At 35.7% G+C, this 18,146-nt stretch overlaps 1 protein-coding gene across 4 annotated transcripts in view; it reads right to left on the bottom strand.

Annotated features, from left to right (window-relative positions):
• RNF13 (ring finger protein 13) overlaps positions 1–18,146 on the bottom strand; it is a 105,895-nt gene that overhangs the window by 67,218 nt on the left and 20,531 nt on the right. The window contains exons 3-4 of one of the 4 annotated variants that reach the window (XM_069104732.1): positions 15,504–15,584; positions 4,498–4,623 (exon numbers count right to left, since the gene is read on the bottom strand). In XM_069104732.1, coding sequence (XP_068960833.1) covers positions 4,498–4,623; positions 15,504–15,584 — 207 coding nt within the window. Of the gene's footprint in view, positions 1–1,663; positions 1,757–4,497; positions 4,630–7,787; positions 8,380–15,503; positions 15,585–18,146 lie in introns of those variants that run through there. The other 3 variants (XM_069104734.1, XM_069104735.1, XM_069104733.1) reach the window with 3 other exon arrangements.

Here is an 18,146-nt window from a genome sequence, read left to right as displayed (position 1 = left end):
TTTTAGGTCTACTGAAAACACAGGTAGAAAAAAAACCATGGTACAAGGAATTCTATTCCATTCTAAATTTTAAGAGAGTACTTTAGTTTAAAAGATCCTATCATTTAGTTGTAATAATCTTAATGATGGAACCTCCATGATAAATTTAGGAAATATCAAAGACAGTCATGAAAAAGGGTGCTTCATCAGTCTATAGAAAGATTATTTAGCTGTAGCTGAAATTTATTTGTCAGTAGTTTGAATACTAGGCAGTTAGGCAGCACAGTGGATAGAACACTGGGCCTAGAGTCTAAAAGACCTAAGTTCAAATGCAGCTTCAGATAATTACTAGCCAACTCTCTTAGTCTCAGTTTCCTCAACTGTAAAACAGGGACAATAGTAGTATCTCTCTCCCAGGGTTGTGTAAGGCTCAACTGAGTTCACATCAGTAATATGCTTAGCACAGTATCTTGTACATAGCAGGCACTTAAAAAATGCTTATTCCTTTAAATAACCTATTTTAAGTTTCCTGAAGGTTAAGTAAAGTAGTTTTGAAACCTTCCAAAAAACTAAGGTAAAATGTTCCTGTTAAGCTTCAAAACCACCAACTAAGAAATGCTTACAGAGCCATTATGAAAGAAATGTAAAATCATGATAATAGGAAAAAATTATTCTTGTAATCTTAACACACCTACTTAACTCCTCTAATGGCAACTATGGAGTGTGTCACCTTACAGAGGTCTGAAAATGACTTCAGATTCAGCAGTAATAAATTGCACAGGTTGAGTTTTACTAAGAGTAAAACCAACTTCCCTCTGACGAAAAATTATCTAGTGAGAAGCTATGATCTCAGCTCCAAGTTTTCCAATGACTAACTCAAACCCTTGGGTTCTTTACTAGGAGTAGTTAACATTATCTAGGTAGTCACAATTAAATAAATCCAGCACCTGGGTCCAAATAGCAGCAGACTACATAGGAATGTCTGAATTTAGATAATTCAGAAAAAGTGTTTCCAAGGCTACCATGTTGACAGTTCTCACTCACCATTAGGTTCTAAAATATCAAAAGAATATCAATCAATGCTAGGTTTCTGGCCTTAGTCAACAGAGGATGCAGTAAGTCATAAAAAACCTCACCGCTTAAGGGGGTTAGAGATCAGGCATCATTATGTCAAGTCTTAGTGAGAAATATCTGGACATAAGTATTTTATTTTAGAAGTATACAGTATTCGAAGGATTTTCAGCAGCTCCATTTTTAAATGACCAAGGATAGGTTATACAAAGTGACAGTTCATGATTTTCCTAAGGTGGAAACAAGTTTTCCAAATTTTCCTTATTTTTCCTTCAGAAAGAAATCTTTCAGTTCTTTTATGACCAAAATCTAAACCTATCACAAAACTTGTAATTATCATGATTAGTACTTAACATTATCAAATGTTAATAACAACTCTCAAGGACATGTCAGGAGCAGAGTTAGACATTGTTCTTACCCAGAACAGTTACTGTAAACAGTGAAGTTCATACAAGGTATAATGTCTGCTAAAGATGCAGCTAACTTTGGTCACGGGACTTGAAAGCAGTTATTGCTATTAAAACATTATTGAATATTCTCTCAAAAATAAAAATAAACTATTTCATGCATAATAACTAATAATATTGATAAATAATAAACATAAGAGACTTACAAAATATGAACATACTTGTAGTCACAAAGCAAACATTAACAAATATTAAAACATGTTTTCCAAATTTCAGAAAGTGAGAAAGTTTCAACAATCCTGAAAAAAATCAACAATTACATTAACATATGGACCAACAGGCATATGAAATATAAACAAGTAAAACCCATCCAAATTTATGAACCATATTACACATGTCAGTCAAATTAACTTACATTTTCAACCAAGAAGCAGCTGGTATTTTTAAGAATACATGAAGCAGAAATAAAATCTCAAGTTTTTTATAAGCATGTGAAAGGTTTCAAGTTTATAAAATGTAACTTTGCCAAACATATGGTGTCAGAGGGAAGCAAGAGAATGAAAGAGAGAAGACAAAGTAAGATAACACATTGAGAAAATAGAGTGGGGGGACCGGAAATGTACCTAAAGGAGCTTTACTGCCATATCAGCTCAGGAAAGGTTAAGTAACCAGGTTGTCCAGATCAAAGCAGTCTACTTCTCTGAAGGTCTTTGAAGACCTTTTTGCCACCTCTCTGTTACAGCATAAGCAATCCTCTTCCAATTTCTGTGTCCTCAGTATTCTTTATACTAAACAAAGAGAGCCCTAGAAACTATAGGCCGATGCATTTTAACCCTGGGTAAGAAAGTAGAATCTAAAATGAAGGATCATTTTAAACAGAATCCACCATAGAAAAGTCAACATGAATAGAAGAAATCAGGTAATAAACCTCTATTACTTCTTTAAGATTTCAAAGCAGAATCACACACCTTAGAGATGCAGAGACTGCCTCATTCATCTGCTAGGCAAGAAAACTGGTACACAAAAGCAGCAGTAACTTTCTCAAGATCTTACAAGAATTAAGTGGCACACATGAGACTTAAACCTAAGTCTTCTGGCTCCAAACCCAGGGCTCTTTCCACAACTGGAGACTTATAAAAAAGTCCCAACAAGGTTCTGCCACTACCTCTTCCTTCAGTGTTTGACATGAAGAGGCGGGTGGTACTTCTCTTTGCCAAAAGTCCTCTACATACACAAGTGATCCCATTCAATTCTCTTGGCTCCAGCAGACTGCCCTTATCATAACTATTCTCACTAATCTTCAATAGCTCCCTGTCCCTACTACCCAAAAACATATTCTTGTCTCCCCTATCCGCAAAAAACTCCCTCATTCTTCCAATACAAATACTTATAATCCTATAAATTTCTCTACCTTTTGTAGCCAAATTCCTTAATAAATCTATCAACAACAGGTGCCTCCATTTCCTTTCCTCTCACTCTCTTCTCACTCTGCAATCAGGTTTTTTTACCTCATCATTCAAGTGAAACTCTCCAAAGTTATTATTCATTTCTTCACTGCCAAATTTAATGGCCTTTTCTCACACCTCATCCTTCTTGGATCTTTCTGCAACACCCACTTTCTCCTTGATACATTCTTCTCTCTAGGTTTTTGTGACACTTCTCTCTCCTGGCTCTCTTCCTACCTGCATGACCTCTCCTTCCTCTGCTAGATCTTCATCCATATCATGCCTTATAACCCTGGGTATCTCCCAAGACTGTCCAGGATCCTCTTTTCCTTCTATACTTTTTCAGCTGGAGATATCATTAGCTCATGGTTTTTTATTATCATCTCTATGCAGATAACTCTAAAGTCTACCTATCTAGCCCTAACATTACTCCCTCATCTTCCAGTGTCACATCTCCAACTGCCTATTAGATCTCTTCCTCCACAAAGTACCTGTACCAATAAAATCACAGACCCAGCCCCTACCCCCACCCCTATCCTATTAGCACACAGATGCACATCATTTAGACATCTTTCCCCAAGAGCTCTCCCTTCACCCCAGTCTTAGACAGAAAGGCAGTTCTCCTCCTTGCCAAAACTAAATCCCCTACATGTGTCTTTTATCTGGATTTGGGTCTATAATTTCACTGATATGGGGAACTCCTGAATAAGAAAATAAGAAAAAAACTCCTGAATAAGAAAACTCTCTACCAAGGCAAGTTTGCAGCTTCTCTGCAACTCAGACTTAGTTTTAGAATTATTTTCAAAGACTCTATTTTCACTATATATGATTTCTTAAGATTCATTTATATTTGTTACTATATCAAGGCCGAAACTTTTCCCTATCCTCACACAAGAACAAGAGTCATCTCCCCACACCTACACTACTGTAATAACCTGCACCTGATCAGATTTAGTCAATAATGAGATGTTACAATTTTTCTTAGATGAATAATGAAAAAGAAGTAGAACTTAGGGCTGCTTCATATAGACCAAACTAACTGGTTATGCCCCGAAAGTATTTCCTGAATCAGATCTATCAATACAATTTTAAAAGAAATGTTGTCTATTACTTCTGACTATCTGTCTGTGGCAAGTATCCTACTCCCCTCTTTGAAAACATGAAAGGAAGACAAGTAAAATGGAAGTTCACAACAATATTCATCACAGAGCCAATTCAGGGGAGAGAGAGCTATGTGGAAATGACACCCTACTTGCTGTGCAAAGCAATGATAACTGCACAACCAAATTCATGTGCAAAGAAGAAATTCCTGCCATACTTCATTTTACCACCTCACATCACATATGATAAAATAAAACCACACCCAAAGTCTGACAATCTGAGCCAGTCTGCTGACTACAGGAGGGGCTTTGGTCAAACAAATAAAATGAGAAGGATACACATGTTATCAGTGTTGCCTCTGTTCCCATGTAAAATTTAAGATTTAAAGATAAGAGGTGGAGGTTCCCCCAGATCTAGCTGAGACAAAGGTCTAAACTGGCATAAACAATAGCCTTAAACAGTCCTTTAAAAATGACAAGAAATCATACAAGTACCTTAATATCAAAATTACAATCAAGTCTTCTAATTAGCACAATGAAGGCACTGGTGGCGTTGTCTTTCAGCGGTGGAGGTGCTATGGGTTCACAGGCATTCTCTGGTTTTGAGTTTATCAGAAATCCCTATAACAAAGAAAGAAAAATGGGACAAGTTGTTAAAGAATGAAGCCTTAAAATCTGTCCTTTCTATTCCAAAGACATAAATAAGCCAAGGACATAGCTGATTTTTATTATGAAATAGTAACTGACAATTATATAGCACTTTAAATTTTGTGAGGTACTTTACAGGACCTTAAATAAATCTCCAAAAAAAACTGTATGAAGTAGGTATTACAAGTGTTATTATGCCCATTATAAATGAGGAAACTTGATGCTTAGAAAGCTTAAGTGACTTACACATAACTAATACGAGGCAGAGAAAGGCTTGAAGCCAACATTTTCATGACACCAGGTCCAACACTCTCAAAGATACTGTACCACTCTTTTTACTTAATTAGCAATAAATACCTTTCTTTTTTGCATATTGGAAAAGACCATAAAAATAAGTTCACACGTGTATGTTAAGAGCTAAGAAATTAGAATGTGCCTATTAGCATTTCTAGGACTCAAAGAAAATTAACTAGTGAATTATAAAACACACTCAAAGTATTCCTTTTAATTACTGAATAAATTGACACAGTAAAGCCAGCCACGTAACTTAATACTCTCCTCAGATATGAACCTCATAAAACCAACTAAATTAACGTCTGTGGTGCCCGGGCTAGTTAGTTCTTGATAAGAGCTAACAGGGTGCTAACATTTATAAAGTTTCAAAATTGCTGCCAAGTCACAAGGAGGGAAGTATTTGAGAAAAGGCACTAAATGGTAGGCGAGGTTAGTCAGAATTACAAAACTACAGTGCTGTTGGTAAACTACTAAGAGACCACACAGACTAACACATGGCTGAACAAGAACCTGCCCTACAAAGGTCAAGAAGGGCTTATCCAACTTTTGTTGAACTATCTGCCCCACTTCTGAATAGTTTGGTCAATGCATCTTACCAAAAGCAATACTAAATTTGCTTCTTCGAAGCTTCCACCCATCTCTCTTGGTCCTACCTTCTGGGACCATAATGGACAACAAAATTCTCTTCCAAAAGAAAGTCCTTCAAGCACCTGAAGATAAGCTCTCCCATTCCCCAACTTGCCTAAGCTTGTTCTGCTCAAGCTAAACATCCCTGGTTCTTTCAAACTGATCCTCCAATGAACTCATCTAGAGGCCCTTCACCATCCTGGTTGAATTTCACTGGGACCCTCCAGTGTATCAAATGTCCTTCCCAAGTTTTGGTGCACACAACTTAACATTTTGTTCTGGACATGGTCTGAGAAGAACAAAGTATGACAGCATCATAAGCTTTCCAATCTTGGATACTAAACCTCTTTTAATGGAGTTTTGAATAACAAGAGCTTTTTCATTACCAACATCCTTTAAATTTTACAATAACCTTTCTGAGGGTTATCTCTACCCTTCCAGCTCTCTCTGATTTACTCTTACTTTGCTATTCTTTGTTCTCAACTTAAAGCTTTAGTCACTCCACCTCTTACTGGTCTCACTCTTGCTCTAGTCTCTCCTTCCTTTGTAGACTTGACCATAATGACTGACCAATTCACATTATACTACCCTTTATCCTTGAATCCCTTATACCCTGTCATGCCAGCCAGTAGGACATAGGCCAAAAGAAATAATCCTTAGTCCAAGGATTTATATTTGGTAGTACAGAATCTGGTATAGGGTAAGGATGAATTCAGTATAACTGAAGCATTCAATAAATAGTAATCAGGAAATGTAAATGGAAATCATTACTTAAACAGTCACCTGAAGATTTATAGCTTTTTAAATTGAAATAGCTCAGATCTGATTTGCCTTATTTATTGCTCTGCTGGTCAGTCTCTCTGAATTTAAGGAATCAGCAATGGATTCTGACCAAGGACATACAGACATTAAGTGTCTTAGCCATGATTCAAATGTAAGTTATTCTGGGTCTAAAAGTGACATTCTTTCTACCCTGTGACAGCAATATGAGCTATTATAAACTCCCTGCATGTCAAGAAGCAACATATTAAATTACCAAAGTATGCAACATCTTTTTTTCATTACATGATATGGTTATTATTAGGATGCACTTATCAAATATTCTAGCTGAATTACCTAATATATAAATGAATTACAAATTGAAACTATAATAAAACATATAACACCTAAACTTATAATGAATATATTTTTTTGTTTGATGATTTAGACTGTAAGTCATGATTTTGGCAATGTCTTAGGCAGTCTAGAAAGCCCTGCTAAAGCTTATTAAGATAAGGACAAGAAATCAAAGATGCTGGAGTACAGGTGTTTTCATCAAGAGCTACTGAATGAAGGCAAGTGTTTCAGAGAAGAAAGTGAACAACTGGTTAAGAAGATAGTGGATGGGGGCGGCCAGGTAGCACAGCGAGTAAGAGCACCGGCCCCAGTGTCAGGATGACCTGGGATCAAATCCGGGCTTAGATACTTGGCACCACACCCAGAAATAACTAGCCGTGTCACCTTGAGCAGGTTACTTAACCCCAATTGCTTTAAAAAAAAAAAAAAAAGAAGATAGTGGATGAAAATTGGTTTTGGATTTCTGGTTCACAGTTTAAAACATAGGAAAACTAGAATCTTGCTAGAAATGGGGTAAATATTAAAAAGGGGTGGCAAAAACATATTTGCCTAGGGCCCTGAAATAGTAATCCAAAAAGGTTTGCACCAAATAGAATGGAAAAAGCAGTAAATTGCCTACATACACCTACTCAGCAAGATGCCATAGAGAAGTGCTACAGCATAGGAAAGAATGTACATAAGTAGTCATTATCTGTCACCTGACCAAGTATCACATCTTCAAATGCATACTAGACATTCCACCTGGAGGCCCCATAGGCATCTTCATCTTAATACACCTAAAACAAAATTCATCTTTCCATAATTAAGCCCATCCTTTCTTCTAATTTCCCTATTTCTAGCAAGGGTTATCACCATTCTTCTAACTATCCACCTTCCCAAATCAGAAGTCATGCTCAACTGCACTCTCATTCATCCCCTCATAGGCCATCAATTGGCTGTCTCGTACCCCCACATCATCTCATGCCTTCATCCTCTTTTCTCCACACATACCACAGATATCTGTGTTTAGAGCTTCATCACCTCTAGCCTACAATATTCCACAGTCTCTTAAATTGGTCTCCTTCCCTCCTTCCCCTTCCCTTCTAAAACAAAAGTCTTACCATTTCATTCCCCTTCTGAGGAAAATGCAATGACAGTAAGTGACAAAAACTGAAGTCTTTTGGCAAGAGCTCTGTCTTCTTCCCTCAGATGCACTCTTCTTTCATCCCTGTCTCTCCTGAAGAAGGGGACCTTCTCCTTACTGTAGCAAGCCAATCCACATGCATGTTTGATTCCATCTCTTCCCTTCTTCTCCAGCAGACTCTCACTCTTTAATCTTCAATTCTTCCTTGTCTACTGGCTCCTTTTATGTTACATACAAACAAGGACATGTCTCTTCCATCATTAAAAAACTTTGGCTTGAGCCCACTCTCCCGATCCACTCTCCTTCTCAAAGAAAACACCTCAATAAAGTAGTGCGCACTCCAGACTTCCCTCTTTGTTGTTGTTGTTCAGTTGTGTCTCATTCTCCAAGATACCATTTGGGGTGTTGTTGGCAAAGATACTGAAACTGTTTGACATTTCCTCCTCCAGCTCATTTTACAGATAAGGAAACTGAGGCAAACAGGGTTAAATGAATTGCCCAGGGTCACACAGATAGTGTCTGAGGCTGGATTTGACCTCAAGCCTTCCTGAGTCCAGTCTAGCACAGTATCCACTGTGCCACCCAAGTGTCCTCTCTTCTTACTCAATTATAAACCTTCTGCAATCTGGATTCCAACACTGTCACAATGACCTTTTAGTTGACAAATCTAATGGCATTTTCTCAATCCAACTGCTTCCTGACCTTTATGCAACATCTGACACACCCTCCGACACTGTCCATCACCCTCTTCTTCAGGACATCTGGCTTAGATGAGTCTCATGTCACACTTTCTATATACTTGTTTTTGTGCCCAGGGCTTTTCATTCTCTTATGAGGCAATACTGTATATAAGTTTCAATGATACTTCTGTTTCAATGATGCTCTAAAATCATGCTGCCCTTGGCTACTCTATCTATCTAATAGACTAGGAAATCAAATGGACAATGAGGAAAAGCAGCTTCTTCTCTTCTTCACCTTCTACTTGAAGACATTTTTATTGAGAAGTACAGAAAGGTTGACCCACCTAGAAAGTATTTGAAGGCAGGATTCAAACCTAATGCACTTCAAACTTTAAGAAGCGAGCTCTTTCCTTTGATGGTCCTACTTATTTATCATAGCACTTTAAAAGGATTTTGGACTTGAATTTCCAGTGCTTAGACTGAATATAGTGAAAATGTGCCTAGAGGCTAGAGGAAACTATTTCAGTTCACTGAATGGAGAAGTCACATGGTCATATCCCCATTTAATGAATATCATTTTGGCAGTAGTGTGTAGGATGGACTGGAGTGAGTCAAGCTTTGAATCAAGGAAACCAACTAAAAGACTGTTGCAATAATCTAGGTAAGAGGTGGCAAGAACTTGAAACCAAGGTGGTACCTGAGTAAGCAGACAGGAGTGATTCGATGTAGGAGATGTCATGAAAGGCAAATAACTGGATATAAGGAGTGAGAAAGAATAAGGAGTTCAGGATAATATAGAGGTTAAAAATTTGGGAGATCTGAGATATTTTCTCCTGAAAGAACCTCAAAATGAAAAACTGCCAGGGACATTATAGACAAAATCTATCATCTCCAGGTCAAAAGAAATTCAAATATCAAGAAGTTACACTCAAGATCACCCAAGATCTAAGCAACTATCACTACAAAAGAACAGAACTTAGAATTTGATATTCTACATGGCAAAGGTTATAGACTTACAATCAAGAAAAACTTACCCAGAAAAAAACAAATATAATCCTACAAGGCAAAAAAATTAGACCTTCAATGAAATAGAGAATGTCAAAGCATTCCTGATGGGAAGAACAAAGCTGCACAGAAACTCTAAAGTGCAAACACAGGAGTCAAAAGAAACACAGCAAGGTAAAAATGAGGAAACAATGATAAGAAACTAAATAAGGATAAACTACCTAATATGGAGAAATGATACATGTATTATGTCCTCTAAATCCCATCATAATCAGAAGGACAAAGGGAGAGTCTAATTGGAAGGACTAGGAGTAGTTCTGTTATGTTTCAATGATCTTAAAAGGAGAATGGACCAGGAGGGGAAAAAAAATGAAAGGGGGGCTTGGGAGACAGGGGAAGGATAGAGAAAATGAACTCACATAATTCAAGTTGTGCAAAAGAAGAATGTGTGAACAAGAAGGAAGAGAACATGCATTTATATAGCACCAGCAATGGGCCAGGCACTGTGCTAAGTGCTTTCACAAATATCTTATTTGAGCACTGCAACAATTATAAGTGCTATTTACAACTGAGGAAACGGAGGCAAAGAGAAGTCTAATGACTTTCCTAGGGTCACAGAGCTACTAAGTATCTATGGCCAAATTTGAATTCAGGTCTTCCTGGCCCAGGCCCAGTACTCTATCCACCGCATCTAAGAAGATAACAAGGGGGGAGCAAGTTATACTTGAACTTCACTTTCATCTGAACTGATCAAAGAAGGGAAGAATTACAGAGATTTGGGTACAGAAATAAAAGTGCTGCAAGAAAAAAAAAAGCTGGTGCCTAATGCCTGATTTCAATATGTATTTCTGCTAGGATAGTGGCAAGATATAACACATAATAAACTGAGTAAAAGTAAGAAAAAGGGAAGAGAGAGAATAGATTAAGGGGAGAGATAAGTCCTAAGCAAAATAAACTCTAATATTGCATAAAAATATTTATATTGGCAAAGAACTGGAAACCCAGGGGGTGCCCAACAACTGAGGAATAACTAAACAGGCTCTGGTATATGAACATGATGGAATGCCATTGTATTATAAAAAATTATTAAGGGGCTCATTTCAATGAAACCAGAGATAACTTTTAAGAAATTATTTAAGAGTAAAATAAGCAGAACCAGGAGAACAATTTAAACAATAACAATAATACTGTAAGGACAAAAATTTCTGAAAGACGCATGAACTCATAAAATGGATTATTGTGGTTATATTAAATTTAAAAGTTTTTGCACTAACAAAACCAATGCAACCAAGATTAAAAGGAAAGCAGAAAGCTGGGAAATTATTTTTACAGACAATAACTCTGAAAAAGGTCTCATTTCTCAAACATATAGAGAACCGAGTCAAGTTTGTAAGAATACAAGTCATTCCCCAATTGATAAATGGTCAAAGGATATAAACAGGCAGTTTTCAGACAAAGAAATCAAAGTTATCTACAGTCATATGAAAAAAATGTTCTAAATCACTACTGACTAGAGAAATGCAAGTTAAAACAACTCTGAAGTATCAACTCACATCTATCAGACTGACTTAAGGTACAGAAAAGGAAAATGATATTATGTTGGAGGATGTGGGAAAAATGCGACACTGATGTAATCTTGGTGAAGTTGTGAACTGAACCAACCATTTAGGAGAACAATTTGGAATCATGCTCAAAGGGCAATCAAACTGTGCATACCCTCTGATTCAGTAATACCTCTACTAGGTCTATATCCCAAAGAGATAATTAAAAAGGGGAAAAAAAAACCCACATGTAGGAAAATATTTACAGCAGTTCTTTTTGTGGTGGCAAATGATTAATTTGAAATTGGGGGGATGCCCATCAATTAAGGAATGGCTAAATAGGTTGTGGTATGTAAATATAATAGAATGCTATTGTGGTATAAGAAATTATGTATAATGTGGTATAAGAAATAAGTGCAGGATGCTCTCAGAAAAACCTGCAAAGACTTACATGAACTGATTCTGATTGAAGTAAGTACAAACCAGGAGAACACTGAACTGAATAATGAAAAGCCATGATTGACTTAGCTCTTTTCAGCAATACAATGATGCAAGTTCATTCCAAAAGACTCATGATGGAAAAAGCTATCTAAATGCAGACAAAGAACTGATGGATCTGAATGCAGATTGAAGCATACTATTTTCACTTTATTTTTCTGCAGTTTATTCCTTTTGTTCTGTTTCTTCTTATTCAACCTAGCTAATATGGAAATATTTTACATGATTACACATATATAACCTATATCAAATCAGGGTAGGGAAGGAGAGAATTTGGTACTCAAAATTTTATTTAAAAAATTAATGGTAAAATTTGTCTTTGTATGTGACTGGAAAAAATAAAATACTATTTAAAAGAAAAAAAAAGGCTCAGGAACTCTGATAAACACAATGCTCAGTCACAACTCCAGAAACCTCATGATGAACCATGCTACCCACACCTCCTGATAGAGAGATGACAAACTCAAGAGTGCAGACTGTGACTTTTTTTAAAAACAAGTACAAAGTGGGAATTTGTTTTGCTTGACTATACATGTCTGTAATGGGGGAAGGGAGGTGTTTATTTTTCTTTGGTGTGGAGGAAAAGAGAGGTAGAAGAGAGAAAAGGCAGATTTTTGCTGGTTGAAAAAAAATAATTAAAAAAAAGAAATCACAAGAACTTTGGTGAAAGGAGTAACAGTTTAGTTGAAAGACAGACAGAAATGGGTTTAGGAAAAAGAAGAGACGACCTAGAAGCAACAAATGCAGATAGCTTTTTCAAAGGGATTGGCTAATAAAGGGAAGAAAATACAGGATCAGTTTAAGGGAACTGAAGGATTGATCGAGTAAAAGACCTAGTTTAGTATGAAAGGATGTACAAAATCTGGCTTTAGAATACATTTCCCTGGTTTACTACTCTCCTTCAGGTTGACGAATTTCAAACAAACTAGACTATTTACTATTTACTTAAAAAGTATCCTGTTTTTACCCACCTATTTCTGCAGACTGAAGCATGCTATTTTTTTCCCTGCTTTTTTCTCTTTCTCATGGTTTTTCCTTTTAGTTCTAATTCTTCTTTCACAATATGACTAATATGGAAATATGTTTAGTAGGATTGTACATGTACAGCCTATATCAGATTGCATGCCATCATGAGGATGGGAGGGGGAAGGAAAGGGGAAAATTTAGAACTCAAAACTTTATAAAAGTGAATGCAGAGAACTAAAAATAAATATTTTAAAATATTTTTTTAAAAACCAGTCCCTAGCTTTAATCATTAATTTGATGGAATTTTTTTTTACTTTCAATTTTATTAAATTCTTCTGGAGGCTTAAAAATTTCTATTTTGATATTTAATTTATTTTCTAAGAGGCTTTTTTCACTTTATGAACAATTCATTCAATTAATTACTTCTCTCTTTTGTCAATGAATATGCTGAAATAAATTTTCCCCTAAGGACTAGTTTGGGTACATCCTATGAATTTTGCTATGTAACTTCAATTTTACCATTTTCTTCAATAAAATTATGTACATATTTCTATGATTTTTCCTTTGACTCATTCATTAGAATGAAATTAGTTTCAAGTTCATTTTTAGTTTTCTTTAAAGACCCTTTACTGAATATAAATTTTATTGCCTTGTAGTCAACAAAAGTTATGTTTAGTACTTCTGTACTTTTCTACATTTGTTTGCAAGGTTTTTATTTACTAATATATGGTCAATTTTGTTAGGGTACCATATACGGCAGAAAGACATGAATGATCCTTATTACTATGCAGTGATTGCTAGAGATCTACAATATCAATTTCTGGGAAGGTGTCATACACAACTAAAAATTATGTACACTTCTTTTAATTTCAATTCAGTTATTGTTAGAGATCTACCTTACATAACTTTTCTAAAATTCTTTTTAGGTCATTCATTTATTTCTTGGTGATTTTTTGGTTATTTATCTAGACTACATTGACATCCCCAACAGTTTTACTGCCTATTTCTCCTCATATTTTGTTTAGCTTTTCCTTCAAGTGTTCAGATGCAATGTCACTGAGTTCATCTGTTAAGTATTGATATTAATTCACTGTCAATAATTTATTTCAGCAAAATGCAGTTTCACTCTCTATCTCTTAATCAAACCTAAATTTGTTGTTGTTTGGTTTAAGATAAAAGATTTTTACTTTTTTAAAGTTCATCTAAAGTATAATATATCTTGCTCTAGTCTCTTATTTTAGTTCAGTTTATCTTTATGTTTTGAGAGCAAAGTCCCTGTTAATAGGAGGCAGCATGTACCAGGCAAATGAAACCACCTCCATCACCTTGACTATCATCTCCCCCGAGACTGTAATGAAGACAGCCCAGGACTCTGAACCCATAAGCTCTGAGAATAGCAGTGTCCCCTAAACCACTTCCAGCCCCAACCTCATAGCCATCACCAGGGGAAGCAACCATCAATTGTCAAATAAATGCCATTCACAGAGCAATAGAATTTGTCTAGCTAACTCAGCAACATGGCCCAAGAAACAAGATGCAGCGAGTGCCAGGGAAAGTCAAAGTACGTCACCACGTTGGCTATCATCTCTCCACAGAACCTGATGGAGATAGCCCAGAAACCAAGACTCTTAGGAATAGCAATGTTTCCAGTCCATCATCCTGGGATGACAGGCACACTGGTATACTGCTGGTGGAGCTGGGAATCAGTATAGTAATTCCTGGAAAGCAATTCAGAATCCTGCAAATAAAGTGACCAAAAACTTCCATACCTTTAGACCCAGAAATTCTGCTGTTAGGCATATACTTCAAGTTGGCCATTGATAAGAAAGTCGCCATACTCATCAAAATATTTTAGCAGCACTTTTTGTGATAGTAAAGAGCTGGAGACAAATTAGATGTCCATAAATTGGGGAATGGCTAAACAAATTACGGCATGTGAATGAAATGAAACATCACTGTGCTACAAGAAATAATGGAGATGATGAAGAAAGAAACATAGAAATATCTATATGAATTGATGTAAAGTGAAGCAAGCAAAGCCAAAGGGCTTAGACATGGCTCAAAGTGAAATAGATTCTTGGTCCCAACACAAAGACTTATTATCAGGTTTAACACCAAGTCAGTCGTGCCAAGGGCATTATAGGATATGTTACCTTTTTTATTTTAATGTTCTGCTATGTCTAAATTTATTTTACAATACTCAAAGAAAAATATTTCTTTTCTTTTTTGCTTTTTTTGGAGGGCAATTGGGGTTAAATAACTTGCCCAAGGTCACATGGCTAGTTTGTGTGTGTGTGTGTGTGTGTTAAGTGTCTGAGGCCACATTCAAACTCAGGTCCTCCTGGCTCCAGAGCCAGCGCTCTACTCACTCCGCTACCTAGCCGCCCCAAAAAATGTATTTCTACAGTTTTGATTTCCTATTTTTAATTGCAAATATTTGCTATAACATTGAGTTAAAAATCAGGTTTTTCATGGGGATCTGCTGGGTCAAATGTCATTTACATTATCATTGATATGGCAGCCTGGTACAATGAAAAGACTGCTCGATTTTTTTTGAAGTCATGTGACCAAGCATCAAATGCAAGTTCATGCCTTAAGTCCTAAGTGCAGGACTTTGGGCAAGCTGCTCAACTCCTCAAAGTCTTAGAGTCCATCTGAAAAAGTGAGATAGCAATACTTGTATGACCTATTTCACAGTTTTGTTGAGAAGAAAGTACTTCATAAAACTTAATGTGCCATGTAAATATAAGTTATTATTAGAGGGAAATACACTCAAGAATTCCAAGTGTTGGCATTAAAAATGAATTTCTGAAACATAACCTTTTCATATAAACTGAGGACAACCTATAATGGAAAACAAAAATTGAGTGTTTAACTGGCCAAAATGTTACAAAATTTTTACAGAATTATATATCCATACTTTTCTAAACATCATCAACAAAATATGCTATACTAAAATGATGACATTAATAGTTTACCTATATTCTAAATACTGTTCCTTACCTTTAAACCTTCAGTTGGAAGTCTATAACCAAATCTTGCTGGAAGGTCATCAAATGTCTGTGATACATTTTCAAAATTATACTAAATATAAAATTAAAATGGTCAAGTTAGATTCACATTGTGCAACAGAATGAAAACAATGCATTTATAATTATATTCAATGAATTCTATTGCTACCTCATCTATGTTATGCATATATATATATAATCTTTGTAATTTCTCATCTACAAAGGCATTTTCACATAAAATAGGGCATGAAATATACCTAACATTTATTGTCCATAAATACTAACATGTTAAGCACCTGCAATATCAGTAGTATGCATTCTCCCATCACCAATGCAGATCACAAGCCCTCTACTACCTTAGATCAAATTCGAGAGTTTTTTAAGACAAAAATTTCAACACACTGCAATGCAACCAACCTGGTAATAAGCTTCCCCCAAATTTAACTAGGCCAGTCCTCGAAGACATTAAGACGTCCACATATGAAATCTTAACAATTTAGTAGGACTTTCTGGCACTTGAATGCCACCATAAGGCATAAGAGGACCTCAGAGGAGAACTTCCATTTAAAATTAATAAACTATTTCTAGTGACCTATAATTTAGCAAAATCACTAAATTCTAAATGATTTCATATGCACACAAATATGGGATTTCAAATAGGATGGTTTCTTCTCAAACAATTAGCATAACAGAGAGGCAACTTTTATGGGAACTAATTTGCACACAGATTTACAAATTTATACACAATTTTCTCCTCAGAAGAATATCCTTTTGATTTTCTTCATTTTGTAAAGATTACTAGAAACAGACTTTAAGCACTTTTGACCCCAATCAATACTCTTATAACTATACTTCCTGATAAACAGCTTCAAATACACTTCTGAAAGTAAAGAAATTTTGCTTCAATATATTTGCATACTCATTTTTAAACCTGAAAGCTCAATAAAGAAAAATAAAACACTAGGCAGAACCCAAGCAAAAAAGAGTGAGCGAATGAGTGTGTGTGTGTATCCACTCAAACAGAATCTTATATTTTTTAATCTCTTACTTTAGACTTAAATACTAAAACTTAAATACATAATAAGAAAGTAAAAAGAAACATATTATAAACTTAAATATTAAAACTTAAATATAAAATAAGAAAAAAAAAACATGTCATGGGCACAGCAGGACATAAGAATCAAAATATATAGCAATAAATTTCCATCTTAAAAAAGCCTATACATTAAATAACACAATGCGTTATGTAGAAAGCTATCTTTACTTTCCTGTAAGTTTTCTTTTGTTCTCTGTACTTTTTACTTTTTTTTTTACCCTTCCCCCCGCTGCCCCCAAAGGCTACAATTAAGTATGGATATATTTATATTATCTATATAAATACAGATATATACAATACATGTCCATATAGAGAGACATACATATATACAAACATATATAAATATATGCTCTCCTTTCCTACTAATCTTTGTTTTTATATTTGTGTGTATCTCTTATTCCCTGTCCCTCCTGACTCCTCTACTTTACTTCTACCAACTACCTTGCCCTCCTAGTACTTATATTTCTAAGACAGAATTTGAACAGCACACACAAAGACACACACACTATAACAAGTCTTTCATGCTAGACCAGAAGAAAAGTAATGCAATTTTTTTATTTCATAACTCTGCCCATAATTTGCTATATTAACCTTGGGCAAGTCATTTAACCTATTTAAGCTTCAGTTCCTTTATCTAGAAAATTACGGATAATCTTTAAGATCCCTTCTGGTTCTGAATTTCTTTGATTCTGTGATCTTTAGATTCTGACCTCAAAAACGATCTGTTTCAAATGGGGAAAGGGGAAAAGAAATAATTTTTTTAAGAAAATTTTTACCCACTAACAAGTTGTTAAATGTATAGATTACATATGTAAGAATGTATAACAGGATTTAGAACTAGGAGAGCTACCTTGGAGATCATAACTTGAGACCCAGTGATGTTGAATAGCTTCCAATATTTACAATGTTAGAATATTGCATAAAAAATCTAATGAGTCATTTCCAAAAGCATCATCTCCATGCCTAGAATACTTCACACAGCTGAAATAACATTCTATTAGTGTTAGTCTATTAGTTAAGTTACTAGTCCAGAACAGGAAGAGTCCAACCTTGGGATCTCAAGCCATGAAAGGGTGCAGTCCATACCCCAGATAGAATCAAAAACAACTGGAAAGTGATTTACTATGTAAGGTGAAGAAGATCAAGATTTTGAACTCCTGACTGAAAGTTTGATGTCTTTGACAGAAATCAAGATGTGTGAAAGAGTTTGGCTATGAGCAAGAGGGGATAACAACAGCTTCAGAGGCCGGTAGGGTCAAAAGAAGGGATTTTGAAGTTGGGGTAGTCCTGGACATGTTTGTAGAGAGCTGGATACGAAGACTATCAGGAGCCCCATGAAAACAAAGTGAGAGGGGTGGCTAGGTGGCACAGTAAATAGAGCATCACCCTGGACTCAGGAGGACTTGAGTTCAAATCTGGCCTCAGACACTTAACCCTTATTAGCCATGTGACCCTGGGCAAGTCACTTAACCCCAACTGGCCTGCCCTCAACGAAAGAAAGAAAGAAAGAAAGAAAGAAAGAAAGAAAGAAAGAAAGAA

The sequence above is a fragment of the Petaurus breviceps genome, unplaced genomic scaffold, assembly GCF_028583685.1.
Source record: "Petaurus breviceps papuanus isolate PSGF00001 unplaced genomic scaffold, PetGlider_PUasm1.0 688, whole genome shotgun sequence".
Lineage (NCBI taxonomy): Eukaryota > Metazoa > Chordata > Mammalia > Diprotodontia > Petauridae > Petaurus > Petaurus breviceps.
Note: the sequence above shows the minus strand (reverse complement) of the source record. Positions and strands in the feature narration are given on the sequence as shown.